This window comes from Erithacus rubecula (assembly GCF_903797595.1).
Source record: "Erithacus rubecula genome assembly, chromosome: 9".
Lineage (NCBI taxonomy): Eukaryota > Metazoa > Chordata > Aves > Passeriformes > Muscicapidae > Erithacus > Erithacus rubecula.
The window spans coordinates 28,314,301-28,328,419 of record NC_136660.1 but is presented as its reverse complement, the minus strand read 5'-3'; the positions used below and the strand labels follow the sequence as shown (position 1 = coordinate 28,328,419).

Genomic DNA, 14,119 nt, shown 5'->3' with positions numbered 1-14,119 from the left:
TTAGAACATCACTAGCTTCAAGATGTAGGTTTAGCATAGCTCTCAGGCTTTAACATGAGCACTATTTTTAACTGGATATAAGAATTTTTAAGAGTATTCAAAAGTAAAATAATGCTGTTGACACTAATCAGGTATATAAACAAACTTATGTTTTAGATGGGGATGGAGAAATTAATAATTCAAAACAAAAGGCAAATACATATGGAATGGTGTTCTGTCTCCAACAGGACTAAGAAACTCTTTATCACCCTGTTTATGAGGGACATTGACTCTAAGTACTTCAACCAACTCTCAGCATTTCCCAGCAGTGTTACTGAATCAGTTCCTCAAAAGAAAGAGTAGGGCAAGACTGTGAAGCTGAAGATTACTAAAGTTTTCTGCTCGGTTTGCTAAGCATCAATGTTTGCAGGCAGTAATTAGCAGTACAAAGGTTCTGCAGTGACTCAGAGCCACAGTCATGAACTGGAGCTGTGTTTATGCAGGAGCTGCAGTCCCCATGTCCCACAGCATAGAGTGACCAGTGGGCAGTGTCCTGTGCCAGAGGAATGGCACTCTTCATTCCCGGGAGCTGCACTGGCTGCACCCTCAGGAAGGGAATGTGTTAATACATTGATAGTGTTGATACTAGTGTTGTCTTGAAATGGGTTCCTCACTTACTGAGACATGTTAAACATAATTTGCCTATTTGGAAGCCATACATCACCAGTCAATTACTGTTTCAAACCCATCCATTTCAGTCAATACTGTTCAAGCATCCTAGCAGGATGTGAGTTGGGATGTCAGTCTTGAGATGTGAATTCCTGGCAGCAGTAACACTTTTTACCTGACCAGGCAGAAGTATGAATGTTGAAAAAAAGGATTAAAAAAAAAAATGTTATACTTTTGATTACAAAAGCATTATATACTCTTGATTCTTCTCTTATCCATGTCCCTCCAGTGCTTCTTGGATAGTGCTGCTGGTGCTGTATAGTTATTATTCTCCACTGCAGAATTGGCTGCAGTTCAGTAGTGTGCATATGTATGAAGTGACTCTGAATAAAATAGACTATTTAAATGTAAATAGTGTTGTCATTTTACTTAGTGAGGCTCACTCCTCGCTAATTAGGAAGACATTTATTTGACTTAAGTATTTGAACACCAAAATAATCAATTTTGTTATAACACTGCTTTTCTCTTTCAAATGTGTTTACTTTTGTCATGTGTGCCTGTGTATTCACATATTTGTGAACATGTATGCCAAATAAAAAGCAATATATTCTAGATGTGTTTTAAAGTTAAAAATGGAGCCAAGGAGAGTGTAAGCTGATGCCCAGTTCACTAGAGCACTCAATCAAATGGTTAGTTGATTTAAATTGTTTTCAAAGACAAGACACATTTGGGCATAAAACCTGGATTCAGAGTTTTTGTAAGTAAATGGAAGTCAAAATAATGTGCTCAGTGAGCTTCACAAACTGGGCACTGCATGACAGCAGAAGATAGGAGCACCTGGAAAAAGAGACACAAATGCTGTTAGATGTCATTAAGAAGTCAAATTAATTTTATTTCTTCTTTGCATTTTTTCAGAAAGAACCACATTTTTACACTTGAAAAAAAGAGATACTGGCCATTTATAAGAGCTAAAGAAAGGTAACCAGACTAGCTCAGGAGAGGGATCTGTGGGGAAAGCCAAGAATACTGAAGACAAAACAGAAAGGATTTTGTCTGTTGCCACATGTACATGGCATAAATGAAAGAGACAGGTAATTTAGATTAGACAGTAGGCAGTGGTCTAATTGTTAGTGCGGTGTAATCTATTAAATATAATAATGATCTCAGGTTAACAAACCCCCAGTTGCACTGTAGGTGGGTGACATATATCATACACAGCTGCCTCACCTTCATTTTGTACTGCTTTATCTTCTGGGCACACAGTAGGATGGGGACCACCATAATCATTATTAACTCTCCAGGGCAGCATCATTGAAGTTACTCATTTCCAAAGTCTCCTGTTTGCCTTGTTCCATTAGGTGCACCTGCCTAGTGCACACATCTCCTTGGTCACTGGCTCTGGGGCTCAGCAGGGACAGGGTGACTGAAGCTCACATAACCAAATCCCTGAACAGACAGGAGCTTCCACTGCTGTCCTCCTCACATTGTGGTGAATTCATTTGTATTCAGCAGGATTTCATTGGGACCAGCAGATAGAGAAAAGAAGAGCAGCTGGTGGTGGATTAATGGATGAGGCTCGTTTTGTGTGGTGGGTAGGACAGATAATTGTCCTGACTGGTGTTCACTGGCAGCAGGGAAGGGGGGGCTGAGTTGGTGCCTCCCCAGCTGCTGTGGGTTTGTTGTTCTCTGTCCCTATTGCCCTCTCCAGTGCCATGATGGCACCCTCTGCCCCACCCCTGCTGCTGCTGTCCCTAATTGAGCATCTGCCCCGTGTCTGTCCCTGCTGCTTTCACTGTGGTTTTAGCTTTCACTTGTGCTGGTGGAGTTCTGTCATGACCATAGAGATATCTGTGAATCTCCATCCAGGAAAGGTGGAGCTTCCCTCTTGTTATTCTGGAGAGAGGATCTTTCCCTTTCTCTGCTGTAACTGTTCCCTGAGTTACCCCATCAGCTGCTCTTGCCAGGCTGGATTCACAATCACTTCTCCAGCCCTCTGTCCTCTCTTGGTTTCCTTCTGAAAGACTAATACCACAGAATAAGCAGGATAATTTTTCTGCTAAGGTTTTATATACTTTGACTTTTTTTTCAGGTTATAGCCATCAGGAGCAAGCTGCTGTCAAAGATAAGCTAATATATACTCCTGCAGCAGGCAGTCAATGTGTGTAAACCATCCCTACCTACACTGGTATTGCTTGAGGCTGGAGTAAGCTATGCTTCAGCAACTCTTGAATTAACAGGTTTTGTCTGTCTGTAGCAATCTCCTGAGTACAACTTGTACAGAGACTCTTGGTCAATGATTTCAGGGGTTTTTTGCAACCTCTGGTTTATTTTTTTTTCTTTCCCCAAATCTGAGAATGAATAGTACAAGTTTAAATATCCAGAAAACATTATTTAAGTTGTGAAGAATATGAGGGGGGCTAACTTAAAAGACAAGTAGAGTAATGGGTGAAGGAGAGTCTTCAAGAAATTAAAAAGTCATTGTTAAGAGGAAAGGAGTAAATATAGGAAGAAAACAGGGGAATTATGTAGAAAGTGCTAGGTAGCATACCATGAGAAAAATTTAATGGGATGCATTGGGAATACTGGATAGCTGTTCAGAGAGGCTGAGAAACCTTGTGATTCTGATAACAGATATTAACACTTGCTTTATCACATATAGAACCATGTATTTCTAGAATTTCTTCCTGCCCTAACAAAGTCTCCTTCCTTGTAATCTGTGCTTGAGCCTAAATGCTGCAAAATTTGGGGGGCTTTGGGCAGACTTAGCTGAGAAGCACAGAAAAATGCAGCTCTGTTGACAAAGCAATTCTTGGCATGTAGTTGAAACATTAAAATATGTGTTGCAAATTAAAAAATGTTAGACCTCAAAACAGACACTGTCTTTATATTGGATAGCAAATATTATGCCTGAGACTGAACTAGGACAAGATGCAGAAAAGTAATAACAATTAGCTAAATATTTTGCATAATCAAAAATGTATGCTCAGTTTATTAAATAGTTCTGAAAATCCTTGTTACTATTTCAAAATTCAGTTAAAGTTCTAAAGTTTTTCTGGAAAAGGTTTGGATGGTTTGCTTGAGCCTTCATGAAGTTTCTTTATTTTTTCTTCCTTTCATCAGACTTAGCTTCATATCACACTGAGTTCAAGTATCTTAGGATGACCCTTAAATTAGACAAAAAAACTTGGATTTTTTTTTTTCTCAAGCTCTTGTGAAGTGACACATGGAGCCAAATTGTACTGAAGCATTCTTGCAGCTACATAAGTGTAAAATGTGCCTGTGTGCATCTGTGGGAGGAAGACCCAGGCCATTTTAAAGTAAGAATATTTTGTGCTGTCAGTATGTAATTGTATGTAACTCCTCTGGTTCTGGTCCACCAGTGTGAAGAAACCAAAATCTCACACTGAATTCAATTTCACCAGCTGTAATATAGTGTGGTTAGAATAAACCAAGCCAAAGACCAAGCCAGAAACCATTGCTTATCTGAAATCTGTGGTTATTTCAGGTTTCTATGTCATAGAGAAGAGCATTTCTGGCCCCTTCTTTTCTGTAGCTGGCATGGCTTCAGGAATAAAGCAGTTGTGAGTGAGCAGAGAAGGGACTTTGGAATTTCCTGCACTCCTGCTGTGTAGATTCAAATGCTAAGTTTAAATAATGGATGAAGCTAAGATTATTATAATTGATCATTGTATGATTTATATGGAGTAATTATAACTAGGTTGAGAAAGAATTTTCCAAAGCTAGTTTCCTGGTAGCCAGAGTCATTAAATAACAGTGTGCTGCCAAAACAAAAATTAGGTGGGAACGTAGCCACAGAGTTCAGAATGTCTGTCTTCCACCTGATTTATAACTACTCTGATGATGACAGTATCTGTGGTATTTTCCTATTAAGAACAGTAAGAGCTGTTTCAATTGTTTTTCTTATCTTTCTAACAGAACTCCACATTGTTTTAAGTGTAGTCAAGCATAATAACTGGAAAACTGTAAAAAATCTAATGCATAACAAAATGAAAAGGTGTAAGAGGTTGAAAAGGTTAATTAAAAGTGTAATGATCGCATTTACTGAGACAGTCCAATTAATCACTTTATTCCAGTGGTCATGTGATACAGAAACCATTTCTCCAGAAAACAGATTCCTAGGGATACAAGGTCCATGCTCATTTAAATGTGTATTTTTCTACAAGTGGAAATTTTACTTTTTATTTTAAGCTGCTTGTATTTATTTGAAATTATTGAAGTAGTAGCTAATGTTTAACCCTGTGTCCCCACATAATACACTACTCCAGCCTTGCTCCCTCTGAACAGGGTGGGAGCATTGCTCCCTTGATATTTGCAGTCTTACAGCCCCATGGGAGGTTTGCTTACAGCTTAATGGGCTTGTAGGCATAGAAGAAATGAAGCACCAGAAATACACCATTATGTAATGTGATCTCTCTGGAACAGTGTATACGACCAACAAAGTGAATTCTCAAGTGTCAACAAGCACATCTAAATGTGATTTTTACCACGTCAACTGGAAAAAAAGGAAAAAAGAACCTTGAAGGATCAATTACAAGGGTCGTAACCTTGTATTATCTGATTTGCTGTAATATTCACACAAGCTTTATTGGAATGGAACATAAATTTGAAAAATAGTGAGATTATAAAGGATTGCAGGGCTAGAGCAAAGAGCTGGAAGCTTTCTCCTGGTTTATTTTGCTGGGGCAGCACTTTAGAGGGAGCCCATTATAAGCAGAAGAATAGTAGTTATGTTAACATGGTAATTAATCAAGTCTGAGGAAAAGAGGAAACAAGTTGTGAATTCAATTCTCTAGTAATAAAAAGAAATGCTCAAAGTTGCCCTGTAAATTGGCATGACTTTGGCAAAACAGTCCCTCACTGTGTCTTGAGAACTTGCATGCAGTAAATCACTTCTCATGGCAACTGTGTAGGTTTGAATGTTTTCACAGGTTTATTCTCTATTTCCGTGTCTGCTGGTTCTTTCCTAATTCTGTTGACTTAGTATTTAGCTGATGATAAAATACTGAACTGTATTAGATGAGAGTTTATGCAGTAACACGTTTGCAGTCTATTTTTAAGAGAAAATTAATTGGAAGAACTCAGCTGAAACTGTGGTGATAGCCTTCCACATCACAAACCCAGCCTCTCACACAGCACAGAGCAGGAATTGTGTGTGGAATGACTGAATCCCTCACAAAAAATACTGTATGCTGTACATGGTCCCAGTCATGCATAATCCATCCCTAGTGTTACTGTAGTGTAGATAGGTTAAAATGATACTTATACCCTAAAACTCTTTAGGGTAAAACTGAAATCATTGGTGCAGTAATGTGAGAAACAGTGACTGGATCAGTTTGCAGCTGTAGTTTCTTTGTTTAGCAAGCCTCTGACTTTATTAATGCATTTCTGCCTCCTAAGCGAGATAGTTTGGACAGAAGTAACTTCAGCTTTAAAGAGCCAAATTTTTAACTTAAATTATTGAAAATTCAGAATAACTCTGGTGAAAAAAATAGATTTAACTGTGCTGGCATGAATATAATGTACAACTGCTGTCCTCAGTGTCATGTGAAAAATTAGGAACCCTGGCATAATCTGTCATTAGATTTGTAACAGAAATGAAAGGTGATAGATCAGGATATTTGTGAGTGAGGACAGAATTTCAGCAGTGTTGTAAACACTGGGGAGCAGGGTTTCCTCTCCCTCTCTGCCCTTTTGAAACTAAAATTTAAACCAGATCACTGTAGGTTTATAAGACTTTTCTCTTACATAACCTGTAAATTGAGCAGATGTTCCTCATCCAGCCCACAGGGCTCAGCCACCTTGGAATTCTCTGCTCAGCTTTTCCCCATTCCTCCCCAGTAAAGAATTAAAGTGTTAAATGAAATGGTGAGATATAATTCCCCTCCTTTTTAATCAATAATTATGTAGCATAGGAATTGTAATTTTACTTCAACCTTTATTTGCACTATCTGTGAAATGCACCAGGCAATGGTCGACTAAAGCAGGATCTAAGTCTAAATATAGACAAGAGCCCAGATCCAGTGGTGAACTTGGGCAATAAAAAAGCAGCATTTAGAGAATGTAACCCCATTAGTAGAATTAAACTTCCAGAGATAAATCTATCCACCTGAAAGTCAGAAGCCTCTGCTTTGAGGTGATATCTAAAATCCTTAGCAAGATGCTCAGAATAAAATACACAGAGGAAGCAGTTTTAACAACAAGCAAACAAATAATAAAAACAAAAAGGAACAAGAAACTCTTTACTGGGAGGGTGCTGAGGCACTGGAATTGAATGTGGATGGCCCATCCCTGGAAATGTTCAAGGCCAGGTTGGATGAAGTTTGAGCAGCCTGGTCTAGTGAAAGATATCTGGAAATACAGAAATAGTTTTGTTGGAAGAGTTTGGAGGAGAGGAGCCAGACTCCCAACCTCAGGCATCTGCTCACCCAGCAGTCAGTGTGTGCTCCTGGGAGCAGATGGGCAGTAATTCAGTGGGCACCCAGCACAAGGGGTGCTTCAGTCATAAGATATTGATCAGAACAGTGCTTGAGGAAGGGGGGTTCTCTGCTCTCTGCTCATCTCTCTGGGATTACAGAAAGCCTGGGAGGGTGCCCTGTGGGTTTGGCAGGACCTTGGTCTGGAAGGAAGGGAAGGAAATGTGGTACAGAAAGGGTTATGTATTTTTGGAAGGGATTAGAAGTGGGGAGTACAAGTGGGATCATGCCTCTGCAGGCTTACAGTCTTCTTCAGGGAAGGTTTCCAGTCATTACTCTTGCAAGAGAAGTAAATATTTCCTGGGGTGGGCCAGGACCCAGCAATCTGCCTCCCAAGGAGAGCTCTCATTCTTGGGTTGAAGCATCTTGCTCCCACTTTGTTTTGCAATATACACCCGTTCCTTGTTGAGCACACTCCGTGGTGAGAGGGTTTGAGAGCCCTTCTGGGAAATGAGAACAGTGTTTGTGAGCCTCTCATGTCACAGAAGGCATTGAACCAGAGTCTGCAAGGTCCCAGCTGATGATTCACCAGCAGAGTCTCATAAAAACAAAGGCCAGGCTGTGTTGTGAAAGATTTGAGACATAGCAGTTGTGCTTAACAGTAGCTGAACTCTTCCAAACATAACGTGGTAGATGAACACTCCAAGCCATGCTTGTGGCTTCACAGCAGGCAGTGCCATTGCTCCCAATCCCAATGGCTTGGACAGGAGACAGGATTTACCTCCTCAAATACATTTATAGGGGTATTCAAAAAAGAATTCTAGAGACCTAGGCAATTTGTGTGATCAAAGACTTAATGACTAACCAGGAATTTAAAATGTTTTGGTCTTAGGAAGCTGAAGTCTCATTTTAGGCAGTTTTGTTTGTTTAGATCTTTTTTGTTGGTGTAGCTTTGGTTGTGCCTTTCACAGGCATCAGTCTCATCTTTGTCACCTGGTGCCATCAACTGTGATTTCAACATGCATGTTGTTATATGTAGTAGTATTCTGAAAGTCTTGGTCATAGCTGATAATATATTAATTTTAATTTAAAAACTAAATCACCTGCTTATTTAGATTATGGTGAAGGTTTGAAACAGGCCAGCTGTTCTGTAAATGCTGAGCAGAAAAGAAGTAGAACTTCAGAATAACACTATCATTCTCAAGATTTTTTGGGGGGATGACTCATTTTTTTCTCTGTTATTTGGGATCAATTTGTCCAGGAAAATAGTAGTTTATTGTAATCAATTAAAATGCAGATGACAATATTTGCTGTGCTTTTCTTATTTTTTAAACTGCTCTTCTTACAAAGCAAAAGTACTTTGGTGAACCCCACAGTAGCACTTTCGTTTAAGTGGGATCATGGCTCTTTTCTTAATTTTGGTCAGTTTTTGATTCCTATATGCCATATTCTGCACCTGTGCTGGAGTAGGCCTGTACTCATGTGGTCACCTCTACCACTTTGTAATTTTGCCTTCCATCACATTAACATTTATTGCTCTCTTTACAGCATTCCCTTCACTATATCCACTAGAAAACCTACTAATGCTAATTACTTGCAAATAGTAATGGTAATTTTAATGACAACCTCAGTAAATTGCTTTTTATAAGCTGTAAGAAAATTGAAAACTAAATGCCCATTTTGCAGCTTAGTAAGAATCTTTTAGAACAACTAATATTCCTTGTGCTCCTTCTGTCTAGTGGGAGCACAAATAAGAAGCTCCCAGCACCCACTGAGAATCCTTTTTGGAGTCCCATGGGGTGGTACAGATTTCCAGAATGGGCCCAGGCAAAGCAGATTCAGGAGAGAGGAAGCTCTGGGTTGGGAAATGGTGATGCACAGAAATCTTTACTTGCCCCAGGTCCTGCCCTGACTGCCCCTAGTCCATATCCTAATGCCACAAGAGAGGGGAAAACTGAAAAAGGATCTCCCTACACAAACCTTTCCTAAAGGATTCTGGCATGAAGAGTAGCTCTGGATGAGATGCATTTGCTTTTAAAGTAGTCAGTACCTGGTAAGAGCCAAACTCCTGCCTGTCTTAATAATTTAAGCTTTGTGGAACAGAAGCTGGGTGAAATTTTGACCTTATAAATTACTGCTGCATAAGTAATCCTCAGGAACACTCCCAGCATTGTTAACTGTTTGTAGTTACCACAGGATTTAGGAATAATTCTGCACTTCTGGAATAAAAATAAAGCATTAAATGTGTTGGAGATTGTCAATTTTGCATTAAAATGTGATATAAAAGCTTAAGAGAGATTGGTATTAATGAGAAGAGATGGTTTAGACAGTCTGGTTTAATTCAGGTGTAATTGATGCACTTTTTCTACATTCAGTCTTAGTTTTAAAAGGTAAAAATAATTTGTATAATGTGATGACAAGTATGCCAGAAACAATAGCTGGTGACATAGTGTCAAAACAGAAAAGGCAAGGGGCACATTACAGCCAGGGCTGGTTTAAAAAACAAAACCCCCCCAAGACCAGTCTGTGTTCAGAGTTGATGTGTAGAGGAATGGGAGTGTTGGGCAGATTTAAATTGAATGACAGGTATGAATATGCATAACTATCATTTGTGAACACTTTGCACCTAATTCAACTTTCCCCCAAGATTACTTTCACTGCTGTTTGCACTCTCAGTGACTTGGCTTACCTTCTGCCTTTTAAAAAAGATTGATTAACCTGTCCCTTTTGATTTTTGAGGTTCTTGTATTCACAGTGCTTTTTAATTCTGTAGCAGCATATATCAATACAGTAAGCTGAAGTCTGTTCATATTGCAATACCCCATTTGGAGCTGTTCCACAGGGTTTTGTTTTAAAGAGTGGAATTCAGCAGTTGACTCCCAGGCACAAATAACCATGTAATTACTCTGCAATCACATAGTAATTAGCATATACTATTCATATATTGCATAATTATATGCCCTGCAGATTACATAGTAATTATATTTGTACTAAACATATAATTCTATATACTGTATAAAAAAAACTTTGAGAGTTCATAGTTAATATTATAGTTGTATGCTAATGTAGTGCAACATTTTATATAAAAATGCTACAATTTTATGAGAGGGTTGTATTTTGGGCATCTCATCTTTTCTGCATCTGGTGTTGCATAATCTGTTGTAGGCTGCTATTATAAGAAATTCTGGGCTCTTAATTATGTTGCATGTTTACAGTTTTGTAATTTATTAAGACAAGCTGCAAAAAGTTACCATTTTATTGTGCAAGCAGCTGAGATTGGGAAGGATTTGGAATGTGATTGTTAAATTACAAAGGTTAAATGTCCAAATGCACTGAAGATTGTTACAGCACTCTGCTAGAGTGAAACACAAATCTAATGCTCCTTAGCTTTGTGTTATTTGGGGCTAGGTAAGATGCATGGGACAGTTGCAGGTGATTTGTTTGAATAATGGGAAGTGTGTGTGAGCAGCCAAGGCCCATCTTGGGCACAGTGTTCCAACAAATGCAGCAGCTCAGCCAAGCTGCTTTGTGTTTTCCTGCTCTGGAAAAAGAGAAAAGGTTGGTGTCCTGATTTGGGAACGGGAGGCAGAGTGGTAGGAGAATGGAGATGAGTGGCAGTGAGTTGTAGAAGGATCTTGGATTGAGTTTCTAGGTAAAGCTGAAAGATCTAGGGAAAAAAAAGAGCTTTTTGTAAGGGTAACTTAAAGCTTTGGATCGTTTAAAATGTTTTATCTTCAGCCAACACCCCCCCTCAAGAGGTTGCAGCAGATTTTAGATATTTGCAAAATGTTTTGTTCAGCTTGCAAATTCTGTAGCAGTGGGAAATTAATGTATTTTCTTGGATCTGTGATGTTGGCACTCCTAATATCCAAAGCAGCATTACAATTATTCTTAATTGAATTTTGCAATCTAATGCCAGTTGCCTTAGTTCTCAAGTAAAGCATCTACTGGGTTTTAATATCTGGATAATGTATTGAGAAATTAAATGTGTAATTATAGCCTTAACTTATATCTGAGTTTAATTTTCCCTATAATTTCTTGTAGTGTGTATGTATGTGTGTGTGTGTGTGAGATAAAGGGACATCCTTGTTTTAAAATGTTTCTTTCACAGTCACTTTTTAATTTTATGTCAGCTTCTTCAAAGCTTGTAAAATTTTCCAGGGTTCAGGTGGCATCTGTAGATCTTAAAAAAGGGTTTTACCTGGGCATGGAACTTGTGGGTGGCCTTAGAGAGCTCCCAGTCATGGGGCTGCACCTGATTGCCTTCCTAATCTGGGTGGGCTGTCCTCAGACCTCAAAAAATGGAGTAATAGGCCTATTTTACTTTCTGCACAGTACACAGATTACTTTTAAATGTTGTACCTGGGGTAGACACGAAATGTCATTTAACTTGTTCAAGGGAAAAAATGGGAAATGTCAGAGCTTTACAAAACCAGGGTTAGAAGCTCGTGTTCTCACTGTGTTCTTATGCCAGACATATGCTTTCCAATTTACCAGGGGTTTAAAGAGCTGTTCAGTGAGACCAAGTCTTACCCAATACTCACCCTGCATGTCTGCTGTGAAGAAGATGAAGTGCAGCCTGCCCTGAGTGCCATTTGTTCACCAGCATGCCCATGCTCTTGTTCACCTGTTAAACCATTTCCCCACGAAACACAGGGACTGGTCCCAGTTTGTGGCACTGAAAGCTTTGTATGTAACAAATACTTGTATTCAGGATCTCGTTAACAGTGAAATAACCACAAAGCACAAAGTGTGAATGTCACCCGTTTCTCACTGCTGTTGTGTTGTTTTTTCTAGTGGAGCCAGTACTTACAAAGGGGAACAATTGCTTGGATGCAGCCAAAGCTTGTAACCTAAATGATACCTGCAAGAGGTTCAGATCTGCTTACATAACCCCCTGCACCAGCAGCACGTCTAATGAAATCTGTAACAAGAGGAAGTGTCACAAAGCCCTGCGGCTGTTTTTTGACAAGGTCCCCCCAAAGCACAGCTACGGGATGCTCTTCTGCTCCTGTCGGGACGTAGCCTGTACAGAAAGGAGGCGCCAGACTATTGTTCCTGTGTGTTCATATGAGGACAGGGAGAAACCAAACTGCCTGAATTTACAAGAGTCCTGCAAGAAGAATTACATCTGCAGGTAAGATAGCACACGGCAGGGGAGTGATTAATGAGGTACCAGAGAGAACTTTTTGGTGCTGATGGATTTGCCAGGACTAAGGGTCAGAATACCCACTAAGGAAAAGGATGAGTCAGGGAGAAAAAGCAAATGCCTCTGACATCCTTAACAGAGTAACAAAAGCCCTCATTTGCTTACACTGTGTGCCTTCTCCAAAACTGTTCTCAGCTACTCCTTCGCATTATGGAGGAGTTTTTAAACCCCCAGTTTAATTTTTACAGGTTTTTGTTGGAAACATTGTGTGTCCCTATTAAATGATGCCTCAGTCTGATTTTTATGTCCCATTAGTGAGCAGGTAAAAATAGTTTTTCATTATAACAGGATTTCTTTTCATTGTACACATGAGTATTAATAATTGGGAATACAAGCTTCATGTCGGACATTATAAACAGTCACAATGCACAGACTACTCATGTGTTTTTAATTCATTGGGAAAAAAGGAGTCCACATTGTAGCCTGTCTTCATAGAGCTGGCTTTGCCTTGAAATTGTTTCATGTCCCCACCCCTGAGAAGAGTGCTGGGCTGATGCAACTGGGGGGTCATTGATTCACTGACCTAATTCCCAAACCCTTAACCTGAGTGTTCTGGCAGTGCAGGATGAGCTGGGTCCTTCCCCTAGTGGGGTCCCTGCAGGTTGTCACACAGAGCTTGTTGAGTGGCAAACAGGGCCCCCTCTGCCCTCAGGAAATGCTTTGCTCCTACTTAGCATTGTGTGTGTTTATATTACAGCATTGTTGTGCTAATGTCATATTTATGAAGTCGTGCCCAAGAATCCTTCTCGTTTCTAATGTGTAAATTTCTTGTAGATTATCCAATTCTGTGAATCAGCAAACAAGGCAGATAAACACTATTGTAAAATGTCAAGGACACTGAAGATACGATCTAAATCTTAATAAGTGCTTACTTATGCTTGGTAAAATATTTACTCTGAAGTTTGTTTATGAGATTTCCACTGCTGGTCCTAAGCTTTTTGCAGCAGCACTTCAGCTGTGCCTGAGTGTTGTTCAGAGGTGAGGAGGTGAGCAGTGCCCTGCCCTCCATGGCTCTGGGGAAGCTGGAGACACAGATTTCCTGCTGGCCACAACAGGAGCAGATTTAAATCAGAGCAGTCTGACTTGCATTCAGCACCTTGACTGCTGATGATGCTGCAGTTTGTGAAAGCTGGGAATGTGTAACCTCTGAGCAATCTCTTTTCTATTTCCATGTTTTTCCATTAGTATTCTTGCTTCTGTGTATTGCCTTCCCTGTACACAGGTCGTGTTAATTAGTAGAGTTACAGTGTCTTTACTATGTTTCCTGTCAAACTGTCAGTGTGTTACAGTGCCAGTGAAATTGGAGAGAGGATTTTATAGAGAGACTTCCCCTGTTATTTGGGTTGTATTGTGGAATTAACTTGTTAAAATAATGCCATTGCTTCTCTCATGACTGTACTTTTCTTTGGTCAGCTTTGATCTAATGTTGTTTCATCAGTCAAGTTTTTAATGGCATTTTGTTTAATTTAACTTCACGAGTCTGGTGTTGTACTTTCTCCATTGCAGTGTTGCAGGGGAAAGCATAGTAAAATCTCTGCCTGAACTTGCAGCCAGCACTGAGATGAAAATGGATTTATTTGTAAATGAACAGTGGCTTCTTTTGCTCCAGAGTGTCAAAATTAAGAAGTTTTGGCTTTTCCAAGGCTCAGTGAGACCTGGGTATGAGGGTGAGGGTCTGGTACAAGGGAATGGGTGGGCAAACACCTGCAGAGTCTGGGGCAGCCTCAGTGTGGGCAGCACTTGGGTCAAAGCAAGCTTGGTGTGTTGCTGAGAGTCACCTCAGATTGGTGTTACAACCTCTTGGGCTCTCTAAACTGCTGCTGGTGTA

The 14,119-nt window shown here is 39.8% G+C and overlaps 1 protein-coding gene across 1 annotated transcript in view; it reads left to right on the top strand.

Moving 5' to 3' along the window:
• The window catches only part of GFRA1 (GDNF family receptor alpha 1), a 131,273-nt gene that overhangs the window by 68,339 nt on the left and 48,815 nt on the right, over positions 1 to 14,119 (top strand). Inside the window, exon 4 of the mRNA XM_079312495.1 lies at positions 11,880 to 12,219. Within this exon, the coding sequence (XP_079168621.1) occupies positions 11,880 to 12,219 (340 nt within the window). The remainder of the gene's footprint in view (positions 1 to 11,879; positions 12,220 to 14,119) is intronic.